At 34.4% G+C, this 18,120-nt stretch overlaps 2 protein-coding genes across 9 annotated transcripts; both read left to right on the top strand.

The window, feature by feature from the left end:
- Positions 1-222: 222 nt before the first annotated feature.
- On the top strand, positions 223-7,151 carry LOC139107059 (serine/threonine-protein kinase PRP4 homolog). Of its 2 annotated transcripts, XM_070664304.1 has the most exons (8): positions 223-559; positions 896-1,141; positions 1,295-1,430; positions 1,537-3,514; positions 3,595-3,653; positions 3,759-3,827; positions 4,071-4,189; positions 4,958-7,151. In XM_070664304.1, exons 1-8 carry the CDS (start codon positions 542-544, stop codon positions 4,961-4,963), a joined length of 2,631 nt encoding a protein of 876 aa, XP_070520405.1. In that variant the 5' UTR covers positions 223-541; the 3' UTR covers positions 4,964-7,151. The 2 variants fall into 2 exon arrangements, with proteins under 2 accessions (XP_070520405.1, XP_070520403.1); XM_070664302.1 differs by lacking the exon at positions 4,958-7,151 and having other exon boundaries at positions 4,071-4,928.
- Positions 7,152-7,725: 574 nt separating this feature from the next.
- LOC139107061 (solute carrier family 35 member F3) lies at positions 7,726-17,955 on the top strand. Of its 7 annotated transcripts, none has more exons than XM_070664307.1 (11): positions 7,732-7,987; positions 8,055-10,002; positions 10,925-11,163; positions 11,347-11,496; positions 11,556-11,906; positions 11,995-12,123; positions 12,209-12,398; positions 12,482-12,571; positions 12,645-12,774; positions 15,812-16,176; positions 17,712-17,955. In XM_070664307.1, exons 2-11 carry the CDS (start codon positions 9,864-9,866, stop codon positions 17,762-17,764), a joined length of 1,836 nt encoding a protein of 611 aa, XP_070520408.1. In that variant the 5' UTR covers positions 7,732-7,987; positions 8,055-9,863; the 3' UTR covers positions 17,765-17,955. The 7 variants fall into 7 exon arrangements, with proteins under 7 accessions (XP_070520411.1, XP_070520410.1, XP_070520408.1 ...); XM_070664308.1 differs by having other exon boundaries at positions 7,732-8,454; positions 9,850-10,002; XM_070664310.1 differs by having other exon boundaries at positions 7,726-8,454.
- Positions 17,956-18,120: the final 165 nt, after the last annotated feature.

Genomic DNA, 18,120 nt, shown 5'->3' with positions numbered 1-18,120 from the left:
TCTTTAAATTAGTATTTCATGGCGTTGTGTGATAAACTTTGTCAGCTGCTCTGATTGGTTTGTTTGTTTCGTGACCAATATAAGGGTTAGAAAAGCAGAGCTCTGACTGGATATCACTCATCGTCCATCGCTCAGTGCGACCAACGAGGAAAGCCGTTCTTCTCGGCGATGTGAGCGCCAAACGTGTTCGTTCGACGCAATTTTCTGTAGTTCGTGTGAAAGTTCTTCAGTCTTCAGTCGAGTTTCCCTGCCATCGTATCTCCCGCAGTCCACGTTCCGCGAGCTTCACACACGCCATTTTTATTTATGTGTGTGGGAAGCAACGGAGAACTCGAAGAGGACTTGTGCGATAGATTTGTAATAGCCGTGAGCTCGTCAGGACGATGTGTCGCCTCGTAATATGTATGTGATGCGAAACATCGATAAACGTAACGCGCGACATTTTCGCGGACATTCAGCGTGAAGGCTATTCATGTGAACGCTCGACTGTGGTAGTCGACCGTGACACTGCAACGTTCTTCCCAACACTCTTCTCGATAAAATGGACCATCGCCAAAAGGTAAGGTGCACCAACGAAACCGGTTTGAGCGCCTAACGAACTCGCACTCGAGAAAACCGTATTTTCCTCATTTTTCATCGACAAGACTCTGATTTTAGAAAGTCGAGTTGCTCCAAAAGAATCTCGACGATGCCAAAATTTTAAACAACAAAATTGAGATTTATTCGACAACAAGACCCACATTTCTTTTTTTTTAGTTTATTCTGCCCGACAAAAATCTACAATTGCAATTATTTCAAGGACCTAATGTTACCTTTTTTTATTTATAAATTTTTTAATTTTTTTTTTTTATAAAATATATTTTATATTAAATTTTACTTGTTCTTACTTCACCAGATGGTTGTAGTTCCTCAACAATCGAAAATCAAAGTTGAAGACGATGACGACGAAGATGTAGAGGCATTGAGATTAGCAGCATTGAAATCATTACGAACAAAAGATGCCACACACAAAAGATCCGCTTTGTCACAAGTACAGAAAGTATCATCACCACAATTAACACAATCGTCCCGTTTTACGTATAAAAATCAACGGCCTACAATAAAAAAAAATTATTATAGAATTCAACAAAGGCAAAATGGCGTAAGTTTTTATTTTATATGTTACTTACAATTAATTATAATAGCAATTTCACATGGTATACAAAAAGAAACTTTATATGTATATTTTATATAATAATTTATAAATTTCCGTTTAATATTTTTTATTTATACATTTTTATTTCTATATTTACAGCGCATGTATTATCAGAGTCATTGTAATCCAAACTTGATAGCAATAGTTCCAGTAGATGAACCTTCTTCACTTCAACAAGCCCAATTAACTTGTTCGGTAGAAAAGACTGAGTCATGTGTAGAACCGTCCCCTCAAGGTAAGTTAATATTTTTATGCAAAATAAAAATAGATAATAATGTTGATAAGTAAGTTTTCCCTCTTTTTTTTTTTAATAGACATTTTATAGTTGGATATAATTTCAGAAGTATCAAAATTCCATCGTTTTAAAGATAGTGGAAGTGGATCGGAAGAAGAGGACATAAAAGAGCATAAAAGCATTACAATTTCTATAAAGTCAGAAAAAATTACACCAAAAGAGGAAACAGTCGAGTTTGCAGTAAAAGTTGAAAATCAAAAGGAAACTACAGAGAATATGCAAAAGAATGGTGATAATAAAGAAAAAGAAGAAGGTAATGACGATGATGACGATGTACTTTTAATGGCTGATCTTGAGGAAGAAGATAGTTTAGAACGTTTAATGGACGAAATGGAAAAGGAAATGAATGATGAAAATAAAGTGTCTGAAAAAACAGAAAAAAAATCGCATAAAGGGGAAACTAAAAATACAGTGAAAAGTGATGATGGAAATAAAAATTTGGATCAAAAGATGAAATCAGACGACAGCTACAGTAGAAAGGAAAGAAATAACGTTATTACTTCAACTCTGAATACTGTTAGAAATGAAAGAAGATCGGTCTCTCCACATATAACTAACAGAGTTAGTCAAAAGCGCAGATCGTTATCTCCAAGATCGAGATCACGGAAAAAATCACCCAGAAGATCTCCTAGAAGATCTCCAATTAGGCAATTGAAAAAGTCTCCAAGAGAAATATCAACAAGATATAGATCGCCACCGTCGTCAAGATATTCACCTAGATCTAGATCACCTAGACTTTCGCCACGCAGATCTCCAAATAGGACATTTGCGAAAAGATCACCACTCAGAAAATTATCACCAAGAGGTAGATCACCTAAACTTTCGCGTTCCAGATCGCCTCGATCGCTCAGATCACGATCGCCGAAACAATCGAAGTCTCCAAGACCGCGTTCGCCCATTATGTCGCGTTCCAGAACGCCACGATTATCGAGATCAAGATCGCCAAGATCACTGCCTAGATCAAGATCTAAATCACCTAGGTTATCTCCGAGAAGAGTGTCGCCACGTCGATTACGCTCCAGATCCAGATCTCCCGGATTGTCTTCTCCTCGAAGAGAATCATCTCGCTTGCGATCACCGAAATTATCACCACGTAGGACACCAACTCGATTGAGATCCCCACGACTTTCACCGCGTAGATCACCATGGTCATCCCCGAGACATTCACCTCGTCTCTCACCACGACGAAAACGATCTCCGAAGTGGTCACCTAAAGAATTACCCAGAAAACATGATCCGCGTTCTATTACTCCAGATAATCGAGATGGATATATGAGAGAACCATCTCCAATTTTCAAAAGTGCTGTTACGCCAGAACAACTCAAAACGAAAGCCAAGCAGAAGGATGAAATCCACGAAAGATTAACAATAACGGAAATATCGAAAGAATCCGTTGATACGATTAATGATCCTGTATTAGAGGCACGAAGAAAAAAATTTGAATCTACGCGACCTATCGACCCAGTAAATGCCAATAAAAAGATTAAATTATCTAAAAAACATACCGCAAGTACAAAAATAGAACCTTTGGAAGGAACAGAAATTCAGTTAAGTAGTTCAAGAAGAACAAATAAAACTTTGGAGGAATACGATGTTCAGAAAATAGATTTATGTTTAGAAGGAGATTATGAACTTGAAGAGTGTGAAGAAGAAGTGATAGAAAATACGTCGCCAAGCACTTTTACAACCACTTTAAATACGTGCATAGATCCCGAGCCACAAAAACCAGAGAAAGAAAAATCTTCAAAGAAAAAGAAGAAACGCGATAAGGAATTGTATCAAGTGGGGAAATTAAAGAACGAATTACCGCTTTCCGAACGTATTGGAAAGGATAAAAAATGTAAAAAGCGTAAAGATATAATTGTTGAACCTGATATGGACGCTATATTTGAAGATATAACCATAGACGAAGAAGGAGATTTACGAACAGAACTTAGTAGAAGACGCGCAGAAAGATTAAATAGAACAGTACCAATGCAGTCCGCTAGATTAGTGCAATCAGCATTTAAAGGCGTTGTTAGCGAGTAAGTTGCACGGCATCATATCGTATTCTTATTTTCTGTTATAAATTATATTATTAATTTTATTTTTATGTTTTTTACAGAGCTGTGAAAAATAATGCAAAAACCAATCAGAGGCATGTCATTAATACTGATGAAAAATGTAAGTATTAATAATTAAACATACTTAGTTTCACATTTTATTTAACTTTTCACTTTTCTTTTTCATGTCTAAACGCTTTTAATTATCAATGTTTCTCTTTTATAGCTAATCAAAAAGAAGTTAGACGAGTTACTGTATTACATAGAACATTAACTGATTTACACGATTCCGAAGGTATGCATATTACTTAAAAATAAAATAATAAATAAATGTTTTAAATACGGAATTTTATAATTACAATAAAATAAAACTTAAAAAAAAAGTATTTAGAACTTACAATAGTGTTAATTATTAAAAATATTTTATTGTAAAACCAATTATTAATTTCATAATTTTCTATACACGAATATAAAGAAAAAAAATTTTATATAAAACCAATTTTTTGCAAAATATTTTATTCTTATTTTTTCTTTACAGACGAAAGTACTCTTGATTCGAAGGTACCTGTACGTCTTAGATTGGGACTCAATAAGCAAGTACAAGAATCCAGAGAGTCCAAGGTTACTCGAAAAGCAACCAAGAGACAGGGTCGTAAGGTAAAGCATAAAAATCATTTGTCTCTAAAAGATCCTGACTATATTTTGTAGTATGAATTATGGTTTTATATCTCTACTCTAGATTTATAAGTAGTGTGATATTTTGTGATACTATCAAGTACTACTAAACATATAACAAGCAAATCTTTAAACATTGTTCATATTTTTAATGATTAATAAGATTATGATTGATTAATGTCGAATTGAAAGAAATATCGAATTATTTTTAAATCATTATAACTTATGATTTATTATAATTTTATGAATTTGAATAATGCAATCTGATGTAACTGAAATAATAATTAACTATTATAACTGGATTAATGAATCGAAATAATGGGTAGAATTTTTAAATGTGTTTATTAATAAAAAAAATCACATTTTAATTAAAATTACTTTTTATTTATGTATGATAGATACTTTTTCATTAGAAACTATTATGAATTATATGTTATTACAAAAAATTATTTATTAACCAAGTAAAGTGAAATAAGTCATATAAAATTATCTACAGAACAATATTGCGTGCCTTTCCATAATAACGAGAGAATAATATAAACGCCGCCAGATAATTTGCAGTATTGAATTTTGTTGAGGGAATAAAAAGCATGTTTTTCTGTGAAGTAGACATAGATTTTGATAATACTATTTAAAAAAAAACAATTACTGTAGAATCTTTTTCAAAATTATTTTATATTTTAGTATCGCGTTATTCTAAACTTCGTAGAAAGTTCAGTAGAAAATAAAGATGATCTGTTTTTTGTTTAGGAATAAAATAAAAACGCGTTCATCCGATTGCATATTTATATGAAGAGAGAAAAGCGGTTCATCTTACCGCTCATTATGTTGTCGGCACATAGGAAGATGCGCAGATTAACGGCTGCATTATTTTATTTGAAATGCTGATAAAGCATATCTCGTTTTCTTTTCAAGTATAAAATATAATAACATTAATAATACTTGAAAATCTAAATTTCAATATAATACAATTTAGATGTAATTATACATCGATTATTTATCATTATAATATACATTGCTTAGGAAGTTGGTTACGTGTGACTATATTAAATCATTTGTTGTGTCGAAAAATGTGTACATAATTATTACAATCGCACACTTAATAAACAAGAATCATTAATAATCCCAAAGCTATCTTTTAAAAAACCTAAGCATATTTTGTATGAAAATAGTTATGTATAGGTATTTTAATTGTACATAAATAATACTTAATATACGAGTAATCTAATACGGATGTGTAGTATAGCTTGTAAATTCAATTAACGATATTGCGGCACCAAATATCTTGTACAAAATATTATATTAATAACAAATGTTAAAATTTATTTGCTACGCAACGTATTTTAACTGAAAACAAACTAAATGTTAAGATCTGATTGATGGTATTTTATGGATCATTATTACACTTTATTGTGTACGAGTGCCCTTTCTATTTTGCAATTATGGAATTTATTGCAGTTTAAACCGACAGATAAAATAACTTTTTTTTTTATATGTCTATTTTATGCTACATTTACATAAATATAGCATTAGCCTTTAAAATTGTGTACACCAATTTCGTGTATTTGGCGGCAACTTACTGTAGATATTAATGTTATATATTTTCTATTGTATTTTCTAAGGAAGATACAATTATATTATTCTATTTGATGTATTTTACATAACGATATTTAATTTACAGCCGCAAAGTAATATGTATTGTTGCTTTTAATTATATTTCCATATTGATAATTAAAATATAGTGCATCATTACAATATATGTATAGCCAATATGCGTGAACCTTTTTGGGTTATTGTACAATTATGTATATAAATTCAGTCTATTTCGGAAGTGATGTTCATATATCAAGCCGGAATACCTCATAGTATCTATGAAGGTGTAAACGCTGCTTTTACGTCAATAAAAAAAAAATAATAATATCACATTTATAAAAATTCTTTTCTCTAAAAATATTTCTATGAATATTTCTAGTGGAAATCTGTTATTTAATTAGATGACATGTACACATATATGAATACATATATGTGTATATGAAAGAGTGATACTTACATGCGTGCCTTTATTTATATTTAATTAAAAAGTTGTAAACTTTTTTTTTTTTTAATTATGCTTGAAAAAAAGCGAACGCATGTATGCTATGTGCGTGCTGGCTAAAATAAACGTTTTTATCATTTTATTTACACGTCGTACGTGTATAAATCTGTGACGTCAACTCTAAGAGTTGTGAAATATTTTTATGGCTAGAAATACAACAATGAAAGACTGAAAGGGAATTATAAGCTTAGCCAATGCATAAATGTCATGTGATACCCAGAGAAATTTTTATAGGTTCCCTTACGCATATTTTTAGTATCTTAGAATAACACAGATAGATACGCATTTTCAATACTTAAAGGATAGATGATAAATAACGATATTATTATATAATTTTATATATGCAAAACTGTTTAAACATGATGCACCTTCAAAATGTATTTTATAAATTAGTTTATCTGCGTGAATAATTTGTATTATATATGTATAATTATTTAATGCCATATTTTTAGATGAACATTTCGCAGTCAATGTGTGCCATTTAATTTTTTAAACCCACAAAATTTTGGATAAATAATATTGTTATGCGGTAGTCATATTTAATTTCAATATCTGTGTTATTCTGTGATATAATTGCGATTAATTTATGATTCCAATTGTTAATTTATCATGCGGAAACGCTGCGTGTATGAATGTACCTATTATATGTCTAAGTATATTTATATTTATACCTTCTTTATGAAGAAAAAGAAGAAAAAAAAAAGCAAAATTATCATATATTTCCTACTTAGACGTAGCTACGTTGATATCAAGAACGATATAACATCAGTAAGGTGTGTTTCCTACGTCATTCAGAATTAATTAAATCTTCTATTTCAGAAAATACGGAATAAAATATTTTTTCAGCTACAGTTATCAACTATTTGTCTCTACCAAGAACACCTTTAAGGGTTCCCGACAATCTCACTTATTTCATGTATAACTTTTTTTTATCTTGCCGTAAATCATGCGATATTATATGACATTGAGCGAGCGGCATTATGGTTTATAAATATGTATAAGAAACTTTTTCTTCCGAGTTAGTCACGCAAAATAAAAATGTAGACACTAGTAGAACTAAAAGTTTAAAGAACAATAACGAGTGAATATATACATATAACAGTTCAAAAATTAAAAAAAAGAAATAAAATAATGACCCGTTATTGAATTTCGCGATAGTATTCGCGTGCTCTGTGTTATTTGAATAACAACTGGACATTGAAATATTTTTCTTTTTCACGTGATTTACAATTGAAATTAAAAGTTTCCATATCGCACGCAGTGCTGGGTTAATTTTAGCAACGGGAGAAGTATATTCCAAATTATATGTCGCTTTATACTGTAAAGTAACAAAATCCTTGTACTCAATATTTAACGATTCTTAAATCGTTATTAAGAATTAAAACAAAAGAATTGTAACATACCGAGCCCAATTCTTTTGAAGTAAATTATTCAGGGGTAAGTTATTAAATATATTCTTACCTCTTCGTATTTGTACTTACGATTTGTATTTACGATTACTTCAAGACATGGGGTATGTTAGGTATGTAGTTGGTATGCACCCACTACCTTTGAGCTGCAGCCAGAGCAGCGCAGGCGGATTAAAGATGGCGGTCCAGGCGCAGACGCGAACCACCCAGTGAACTAACAGAATTCATACTAGACTGGCCTAGCAATCAATGGCATCGCGGAATGCTCGAGACCAGGTGCTCTTTGATCACAGTCTGTCGAGTGCGCGCATAGACCATTGTTTCTCATCCTCTTTTTTTCAAGGTGTGCGGCAGCCCCGAAGATCCCAGCGCGTCGATAGAGCCCGTCCTCGCGAATCGCGGCAGCGTTCACGCGAGTCCTCGAAAATGAGATCTCGCGTGTTAAAGGGTTCGTAATGAGCTGCGCATTTCTGGGCGACGATAACTCGCGTCACCACGGACTTAATTAATTAAATCGCGGGCGAGGTTCGTCATTAAGTAGCGTTAACTTACGACGCGGGACCGAAAGAGAGGTATCACCTTGATCGGCACCGATCTTGCAGCGCGATGCCCTTGTGACACACCGTGAACAAAAAAAAAATTGACGAGCTTGCACGAGAAAGTCGGTCGGGATCATCGAGAACCATGAACCATGGATATGCGACTCGAGGCCGACGCGATTTCGGAAGAGAGGCGTAAAGAAGGTATGCGCGACTTTTCTTCCATCAACTTTTAACTTCTTCTATCGACTTCCAAGTCCCTCGAGTTGTACAAAATCCGGGAATGGGCACGTGACTACGTGATAAGCGGTGCCTTGTAATTGACGCCAATTATCGAATCGATAATAAGATAATTTCTTTGTTTACAATTATCGTGTGTCCGATGCGGTGTCCGAGGTAATCTTTATGAAAAAGTTTTCACTTAAAAGTCAGCACTTGTTTGAAGTTTTACATTTATATTTAAAGTCGAAAATTTGTACTTCAAGCTTTAGATTGAAATTTCATTGAGCTATTCTCGAGCTACATTCTCGAAATATATTGATTTTTAATAATTAACTTTGTAAAAGGAGCTGTCGAAATTTTTAGCTCGAACGAAAGTCATATACTTTCGACTCAGTTTCGAATTTAATCATAAACTATGCGACGATTCCCGGATTAAACTTGATCTATCCATCGAGCTTGCACGCCTTTACCCGAAATTTGCCTCCTGTAATTTTGCCAATCGCGCGCTCTTGGTAATATATGCTAATAATGCTCGTAATGACGACATAGCGTAATGTATAAAATTCATATGCTTATCCTATCAGAAACTTGCCTAATTAATTTTTATCGCTTAACGCCACCAGCTAAAACGCAATTTTGCTTTATTTTATAATTCAAAGTCTACTTAATTTGCCTTATAACTAATTATATTATATGTAATATACATATAACGTCGAGTTTCAACCGAATCAGAATTGATTTCATCCCTGCCAGTTACTTTATTGTGCCAAGATCAGATATCGAAAGAAACGGAAGCGGTCTCCGTGTTTGTTCATGCCAAATCGATATAAAAAACGAGCTGCTCGCTCGTAACGTTGCGAATTTTTTTTTTTTTTTTCTTATCCAAATCGCACATTCTTAAGGCAAGAATACATATATAATTTCTGCATAACGCTTAACGTACATACATGCATAAGAAAGCCGATTCGTCCATCGACGAATACATAAAAAAGTGAATTAATTAGCTTCTCTTTTTTTATGCACACGCATTATACGTTATTCAAAAGTGTGTGCTCCCGGCTTGTTCTATTTTTGCAGTCACTAACATAAGTAACGTATTGAAACCGTTATCGTTAAACCTGTACTTGTTAAATATATAATTGTAACGAATCGAACTTGCGGTAACGAAATCCGGGCTCGATTATGTCTTGCTGCATGCGCGAAGCGGCCAAGATAAATCACCCGAAGCTGGTGCACGTTCGCAAGCATGTCGGGAGATCAACAAGTACGTGTTAGGAAGTCGCGAATGTGTGGCCAGGTGCTTCGCATGGATCGGTCTCAAGTCGACGTAGTCCGGTGAACGGAAATCTCTTTCTTTTCTAATGTCATGTTTCAAAGAGCGAGCTTAAGCCATGGGTAGCGGAGGAGTTGGTCAAGTACCAACGATATTTCACCCCCGACGATCGCGTACGTCGAATATATCCTTCGTCGAAGACCAGCAGACCCACGGTCCGTTCGTCACTCCCATCCAGATTGCGCTTCACACTTCAGGTAAATTTGCGGCTGATGTGTAGATTGTGTTTGGAGTGATATACTAATATCTTCGTTCTTCCTAATTCCTTTCAGTCGCAGAGAGATAAACCAAAGAGAGAGAGAGAGTACGTAACGTAAACATAACCTAATTTGCTTCGTTGACGATTATACGGCCGCGGAATAATTTACTGGGAATTCTAAAAGTGAACCGGAAGTTTTTAGTAATCTGATTTACTCGGATAATTATTATACTTCGTGGACTCGATTAGAAACGAATAATTGACTTCAAATTTTATCAAGATTTTTCTAAAGATATATTTAATGCATGTTGTCGTTTGTTCGAGTATCGAACGTCTGCGGCTGAAAGGAAATTTAGTGAATTTTAAGATGATATCTTGTATTACGAGCGCAATACGATTATTGATTGGAGAATGCAACAAATTTAGCAACGATGGATTTATAGCGTAGTGTTTATAGAACAATTCAAGAAAGGATATAGATTAGATAGAATTCTAGAGAAGCCTGTATCAGCTCTAGCATTAGTTTTAACTAGATACTTTCTTAATTAAAGCATTCGCATGATATTTGCTGAGCATATTCCACCTGGTACTCAAGTAATCGAAAGGTATTGAAATTGCAGAACTTTAAGGCAAACACACGCTTAAGAAGAGCCATACACGTAATCCTATCACTTTTTGTACATAAAAAAATACACACGCGCACACGTCACATAATTATTATTCCAATAGTTTGTTAAATAATCCTATAGTATTGCGTATAGTTTAATTATATCGCAATCCAGTAAAATACGTCTCTTGTTTAAAATTTTATCTCTTTGCGCACGAATAAATTCAAGTAAAATTTTAGCGAATGTCTGCCTCTTGAGACGTCGTGAAAAAATTTCTAGGGCATTCTGTGAAAATACATTTCAATATTTTAGGATGCGAACAACAACAAGGTTGCAGCGTCATCGACGGATGTGGCGATTCTGCGTCGAGTTGTCGCACCCTGGAGACCACCGGAAGTGCCGGAGGCGGCGGCGGCGATAGCGGTGTGCAACCAACGGGTCAAACTCAATCATCGACTCATCTGACCTCGGCCTCGGTCGTTCAGCAAGCGCAACATCCAAGCTCCTTTTCGACCTGCCTTGCCTCCTGCTGCGCTGAAAGTGCGAAAAAGGTCGCGATTCCATTTTTATCTTCAAGCTGAAGTTGCGACCAATAGTAGAAATAATATAAATTAAGCAATACGTTAATGAGTAAAAGAAAGAAAGTCTCAAAGTAGTATTTTTATATAAATTTATTTAAACATTCGCGATAGTTGCCTGTCTGCACCTGATTTTAATTGTTCTTATAATTACAGATATATTTTGGGGTGTGCGTGACGATATGCGTAACCGCGAGCTGGGTTGGAGCGACTCATTGCATTAAATATTTATATTTTCATAAATCGGAGATCTCGGATACGTCCGAGTCCGCAAATTCCTCCGTGAGCGGACTACATCATCAACATGTGAGTTTATAATCTATCTTTACTTTTTTCATCTTTAATCAGCAATTATTATTTTTCAGATCATCCTTCCGTACGACGCGCCTTTTTTCACGACGTGGTTCTGCACCAACTGGGAAGTCTTATACTTTCCGGTATACTTTATCTGTTGGGCGGCCAGAACCAAATGCACCACTCCTTCGGAAATAATCGCCGAGAGTCTTCGCGGCTTTCGCGATAAGGGTTTCACCGGTGGCCGTTTCTTAATCAGATGTAGTCTTTTCTGTGGCTTATGGGTCATCACGAATTATTTGTACATACTCTCGTTGAGAATATTGCTAGCCACGGACGTGATGGCGCTATTCGCGACCAATGTTTCGTGCGTTTATCTGCTTTCGTGGGTTATTCTTCACGAACAATTCGTCGGCGTGAGAGTTAGTAGTTAAAATTAAAAAAAAAAAAATTACTTTTATTTTTAAAACCTGAAAATCTAATCTAACAGAAAGTTTTCGTCTCATTTAGATAGTTGCAGTGATTCTCTGTAACACCGGTATCGCGCTCCTAGCTTATATGGACGGCATAACCGGAAGTCCCACGTTGGGTGGTGTCGTTTTAGCTACAGCAGCGGCAGCTGGCTCTGCCGTTTACAAAGTAAGCCCGTGTTATATCACTTATAATCCGTATTGCAAATATCTATAAAATTAAAATTGTTTAATGGATTATTTTATTTGTTAAGGTCCTCTTTAAGAAAGTAATAGGAGAAACCACGTTTGGCCAAATGTCCTTATTTTTCTCACTCATCGGTCTGTGTAACGCCGCTCTATTATGGCCGATTTGCCTGGCTCTGTACTTTTCCGGAGTGGAAACCATACATTGGGCAAGATTGCCATGGGCAGCATTACTCTCCGCCAGCATCCTTCATTTAGGTCTGAATTTACGCTGAAACTATTATTTTCGACGGAAGATTTGTACTCGTAACTGAAAGATGCTTTGAATACGTTATTCACAGTTGCGAATATGCTCGGCAACTTTAGCATCGCTATCACCTACGATCTGTTTATCACTCTCGGACTAATAACAGCTGTACCTGTGTCTGCCGGTGAGTAAATCGAACGATCATTCATTTATTAAACATAATAAATTATAAATTGACAAATGACTTCATTGTGCAGCATTGGACGTTATTTTTTACGGAGCGTACTTCATGGGCATGAAGTTAGCGGGCATGATTTTTATTGCGGTGGGTTTCTTCCTTGTGATGTTCCCGGATAACTGGCCAGATTACATAACGAGGCTGCTCCGGTATGTTTTCTCAATCTATATTCTATATATATACAACGCGTTTCTATGGTATGCACTTTTAATTCGGAGTTCATTTAATTTATCTTTTAGTCTTTAGTTTCTCTAGCAAACTCTTCGTTCGTCCGAGACGATTTGCCTATCTCTCTATAAAACTTCTTTACTCTTGCAACAATATCGGATTTGTGGTCTTTTACTTTGTTTGGCACCAGAATAGAGGCAGCGCGTAGTCTCACTTAAGTAGGAAGTGCTTGACCTACCTATCTATATATCTATACATTTGTCTCTTATACTGCCTTAGTTCTTGCGAATTTTTCGAAACGTAATAAAATATATCTTATAAATCGCTTTCGTAAAGTGACATAGAACGTTGGAAAATTTTACATGTCCGTCTTCGAACGTGCGGTTCCGATAAATCCCCCTTTCGCCGCGAAGCGCATCTAATTGAGCGCGATCATTATTTTAAAAAAAGTATAAACGAGCTCTTTATAAGTTAATATTATATCATTTGCGTTTTTTTTTCTTTTTTTGTTTTGTTTTATTTAAGAAATCTTTAAGTTTCAGTCTAGACTTGTGTTGAAATAATTTTTATAATTTATTTTGCGTCTCACCAGCCTTCACTTCGCAGCTTAGCAGCTAATGTTACTCCATGCGATAACATTTTAAATCATATGAAATTTTTTTCGCTACATAGACACGAAGCGGCGATTAAGTCGATTTATGTCGAGGCATACTGCGGTTTTGTTTCGCATTTATTAGAAGCAACTCGCGCACATCGTCACGCTTTACATAAAATTTAAGGTGTAACACTGATATTGTTTTACAGAATACCTGAAATATTAAGCAAATTCAAAAATTAAATTAATGTATTTTATAATACTGAAAATGACAATGTAACCGGCATAAGAGCTAAAATATTTTATATAAAATTTTTTTATACATATCAATAATATATTTAAATATAAAATATATTAATCAATAATTTTTTTAACTTCACATTTTTGGTGCTTTCTAAATTTTAATTGTTTTAAATCAACTTTACAAACACTTGGTACATAATTAAAATTAATCTTGGATTTTATAGTTTATATACAATAATTAAATATAAAATATTAAATAATTTTTATTTCTTTTATCATTATTAAGAATTGTGCAAAAACATATTAAATATTTTTAAATTTAATTTATTAAAATTTATATAAAGTAAAATGCTTATTTTCAACTTTTAAAAAGGTAGAAACAATGGATGAGGAAAATTAATGATTTATCTTGCTTAAGTTGCTTGTTGTATTGTCTTTGAAATCGATATCACTTCATCACTCGCTTCCCAAAAATCAGGACCCATTATATGCTGTTACAGAAACGTAGTCCTCATGAGTCACAGTACAAGGTAAGAAAATACATCCCATACGTCTTGCTTTAATTTTGCCGAAAATTCATCTTCCTTACATAAAAATTGTTTAATAAATTAATTTTTAAGTATTAAAAAAAAATTGATAAACTAGACAATTAAAAAAAATTCTCTATATGCAAAAAATTAAAATATTAAATTGAATAATTAAAAAAATATATTTTAGCGTTTTTCAAAAATGACCATAACGTGTAAATATTAAACACAAAAAATTATTTATGAATTTTATTCTATTAATATTATTGTGAATTATATGCAATTTAAATAAATTTCAATTTACTTATCAAATAATAAGAATTATGAAAATGAACCATTTATAAGTATTAAAAATATCTGAGAATGTAACGAAATGTAATCCACTTGCGATGAATTTTCTGTAAAAGAGCAAGCGGTATAAATGTCAATAGGCGCATGATTTATAACATTTTTTTTTCGATTTCCTTCATTCTGCATGCATACGTTTGCTTGGCTTACTTACTCTTCATTGGCTTATCGTTCTTTTAAAGTAAATCGGCATGCCTCTTCGTCATGCTTCTTTTATCTAATATGATTTTTTTTTGATCATTCAATTAGCTCCCATGCATTATGTGTATATATTAGCTATTTTTATTTGTTCAAACCTTTATTCAAAATTGAATCGATAACTCACGTATTAGATTCAGGATTAATATCATTACTCTCGAAAATCTTAAGAAATTGCCTGCCTTAACGATCGTGTTTGTAAATCAGCCTGGAAACGGTGTACTATTTTATCTTTAATATATAATTTAGTCATATTTTTGTTCGACCCATTATCAGATTAATTAGTACCCGATCGTCATAGAAATCCTTATCAATATTCGCTTTGAAAAGCCATTTGTACACTAAAAGACATGGCATTTTCTGCGACGAGCGGCGACGGCGGCTAGCGTACGTGACTTTTTTCTCTCTCGGCCGCCGAGGACGGTGGAGGTAGTGGTGGGTGGCGTTCCTCCTCAGTTCTCGGTGACCGGTGCTTCGCGAAACATGTACGCGCGTGCTTAGTGTGAGATTCGACGTGTATCACGCCAAGATCACGTATACTAGCAGCCGTCGCAGCACCACGAATGCCATTCCTGACGGTGAGTGTAAAAATTTTTACTCGACAAGTTTAACAATTTATCTTCCTGGAAAGAGAAATAAATATGAAAGAACTATATGACAAAGAAGCAATTATTACAAAAAAATAAATTTTTAGGTTATATGTTTTTTCGAAAATTGTTTTATGTTACAAAATTAGAAAAATGTGATCTATATGTTTCAATGATTTGATTACGATAGAATTAATTGCTCGGTAAAGAGGCTTAATAACGAATCGCTGGTTTTCTATGACGTGGATGCCCCCATGCCCTTTATCCCGAATCTGCCCCGGTCGCCGAGACGTGAAAATATAAGGAACGAAATCCTTAAGTAAGAAAGGAATTCGGGTATCGGTATTCAAGCAACACGCGACAGTTCCTCCCGATTGCGTTAGAAAAGAAAGATCAACGAGACCCACCGCGCTGCGAGATATACTGTCGAAAGGAGCCATCAGCAGGTGTTTATTCCCACACGGAGATAATCGAGAGATCGACTGATGAGAATCTGTCTCGGGCTTGATATAATACACAGTACCACGGGTGGAAGCAGCCAGCAACGTGGCGGCAGGAATATCCTTAGGAGCCGCAGAACGTCTATCCAACAACGTCAGCAACGCCTGAGAAGCTACGGGGTTTCTGCCGCTCATGGAGATGGCCAGACACTGCTACCGGTCAGCAACAACAACAACAACAACAATAGCAGCAGCGGCAACAATCAATCCACCACAGTTCGACTTAACATCCCGCAACAATACAGCTCAACTTCCGAAACCCAATCACGCCGTGTCCTTCCTTCCACCTCGACCCCCATCACCTCGACCACGACCTTGACCACCACCTCGACCACCACCGTCGTCAGCAACAGCTATTCGCATGATCCTCGTAACCAACAGCAAGGTATGAGAACGATCAGGCTGGTGGCGAAGCCACGCGTGCCGCGATAAAAGAGGCATCAGGTAGGAATCAGGTGCGGGAAGAGATCAAGATCAAATCGAACGTGATCGTGATAGTTGGCTGGCGACGAGTAGCAACCGTGTAGAAGTTTTGTTGTACCTTGTTGTTACGCTCGGGGTACGAAACATGCTGGGTAATGGGAGCAGGTCTTTGTTAGCGAGTGGCAGTAGCAAATCATCTTGAAAGTGCTGAATATTGAGTTGCATAATGTTACATCGCTATTTCGGCTAGTGATTAATGTAGCGTAAACGCTAATACGGGTATATACGGGGTTGTACAGATGTATTACTTTATTTATATATTTCTCTATTAAGATAAACCATCTTTTTTATTGCTAATTATTTTGATTTAAAAAGAAATGAAATAATTGAAGACGAAATTAACTGTATAATAATGTATAAGAGAAGACCGAGTTTATTTAAAATACTTTTACTTAATTTATATCATTGAAATTATTTCTAATATTTTTTTTCTTTATTTTTTACAATTTAAAAAATATCTCAAGATTATATTTTGAATAATATATGTTTCAAATAAGAAATCTCGAATGAGAGACAGCTTAAAGATACCCTGTATATTGATACGAAGTATATGTGTGCAATGAGGAATGCCTTTATACATTTTCAACTTTTCCGCATCTATTTATCTTATCTTAGTTTAGAGTGATCTTTTTATGTCCCGTGAATGTTGCAGGTATTTGTGAATGTTCCGAGTGATTTTTATTTTTTATTATATGTGTATGCGTGTTGTGCGTGTGTATGTATAATATATTTATATTATATATACACATGCATACACATATCGTGCCCCATACTTTTGGAATGAAGCATACCGATATGTGTCATGCTGTTTCATTTTTAACAATTTATAACTGTTGTTCGGTTCGTTAAATGTGTACTTTTACAAAACGAAACGGGCAATCCCAATGCAGTTCGTACGTTTATATATTTTATCAGAAAGTTTTTAATAACTTGTGATAAAATTATGTAACGCATGCGATAGTGGGATAACCGAGACTTTTTGCATTAAAGATAAATTTGATTTAGCGTGGCAACTTTCTACAAATACACGTAAAAAATTTAAAACGTAGATAAGAACACATCTATAACACCGAGTTTTTTTAATTAATACAGTTTAAAATAGAAAATAATAATCTTATTTAAATTAATAGTCTCCTACTTTGGATGTTATTCTGTGAAAATAATAAGTCTCAATAAATTTTAAATTAATTTTCTTTCACGATAAATAAAATGGATATAAAAAGTAATAGTTGTAGATAAAGCACGATTACTCGTTCGTGTTCTTTTGCAATTATTTCTGAGAATTAATAAAATGTTAAAGTAATATTAAAATACTGCTAGAAAGTTTTCACGCGTCTTCTCCGTCAAGTCGGCAAAAGAAAAATGTACTTTGCATGCTGATTGAGATTCTTAGTTAACGACTGTTAGAATCACAAATAACATAATGTTCGTTTGCAGGTGGAGCAGGAGACACAGGCACGGCATGTCAGATGGATCATCGCGCGACGTGATAGATTATCGAACTGGTTACATAAAATCACATTTACGTTCGCCCTCAGGCAGGGTTCGGTGACTAAACACATGGAAAATCGAAGCAATAATTGAAAAGGTGAGGCAGAACTACTAAAGCCTCACTGACGATGGCTTGGGTTATCGTTAAGGTATAAAAAAAAAAAAAATTCGGCCAGGAAATAGATTTAATCTATCAGTACTTTTTAATCTTTAGAAAAGATTATCTTATTAAGAAATCTATAGGATTGTACTTCGAAGTGTATTAATGGTGTATCATTCTCAAGATCTCTCTTCAATTCGGGCATGCAATCTCATACTATTTATGAATATGAATATCATAATATTCGACGCATTT

This window comes from Cardiocondyla obscurior, linkage group LG12 (genome assembly GCF_019399895.1).
Source record: "Cardiocondyla obscurior isolate alpha-2009 linkage group LG12, Cobs3.1, whole genome shotgun sequence".
Classification (NCBI taxonomy): Eukaryota; Metazoa; Arthropoda; class Insecta; order Hymenoptera; family Formicidae; genus Cardiocondyla; species Cardiocondyla obscurior.
Note: the sequence above shows the minus strand (reverse complement) of the source record. Positions and strands in the feature narration are given on the sequence as shown.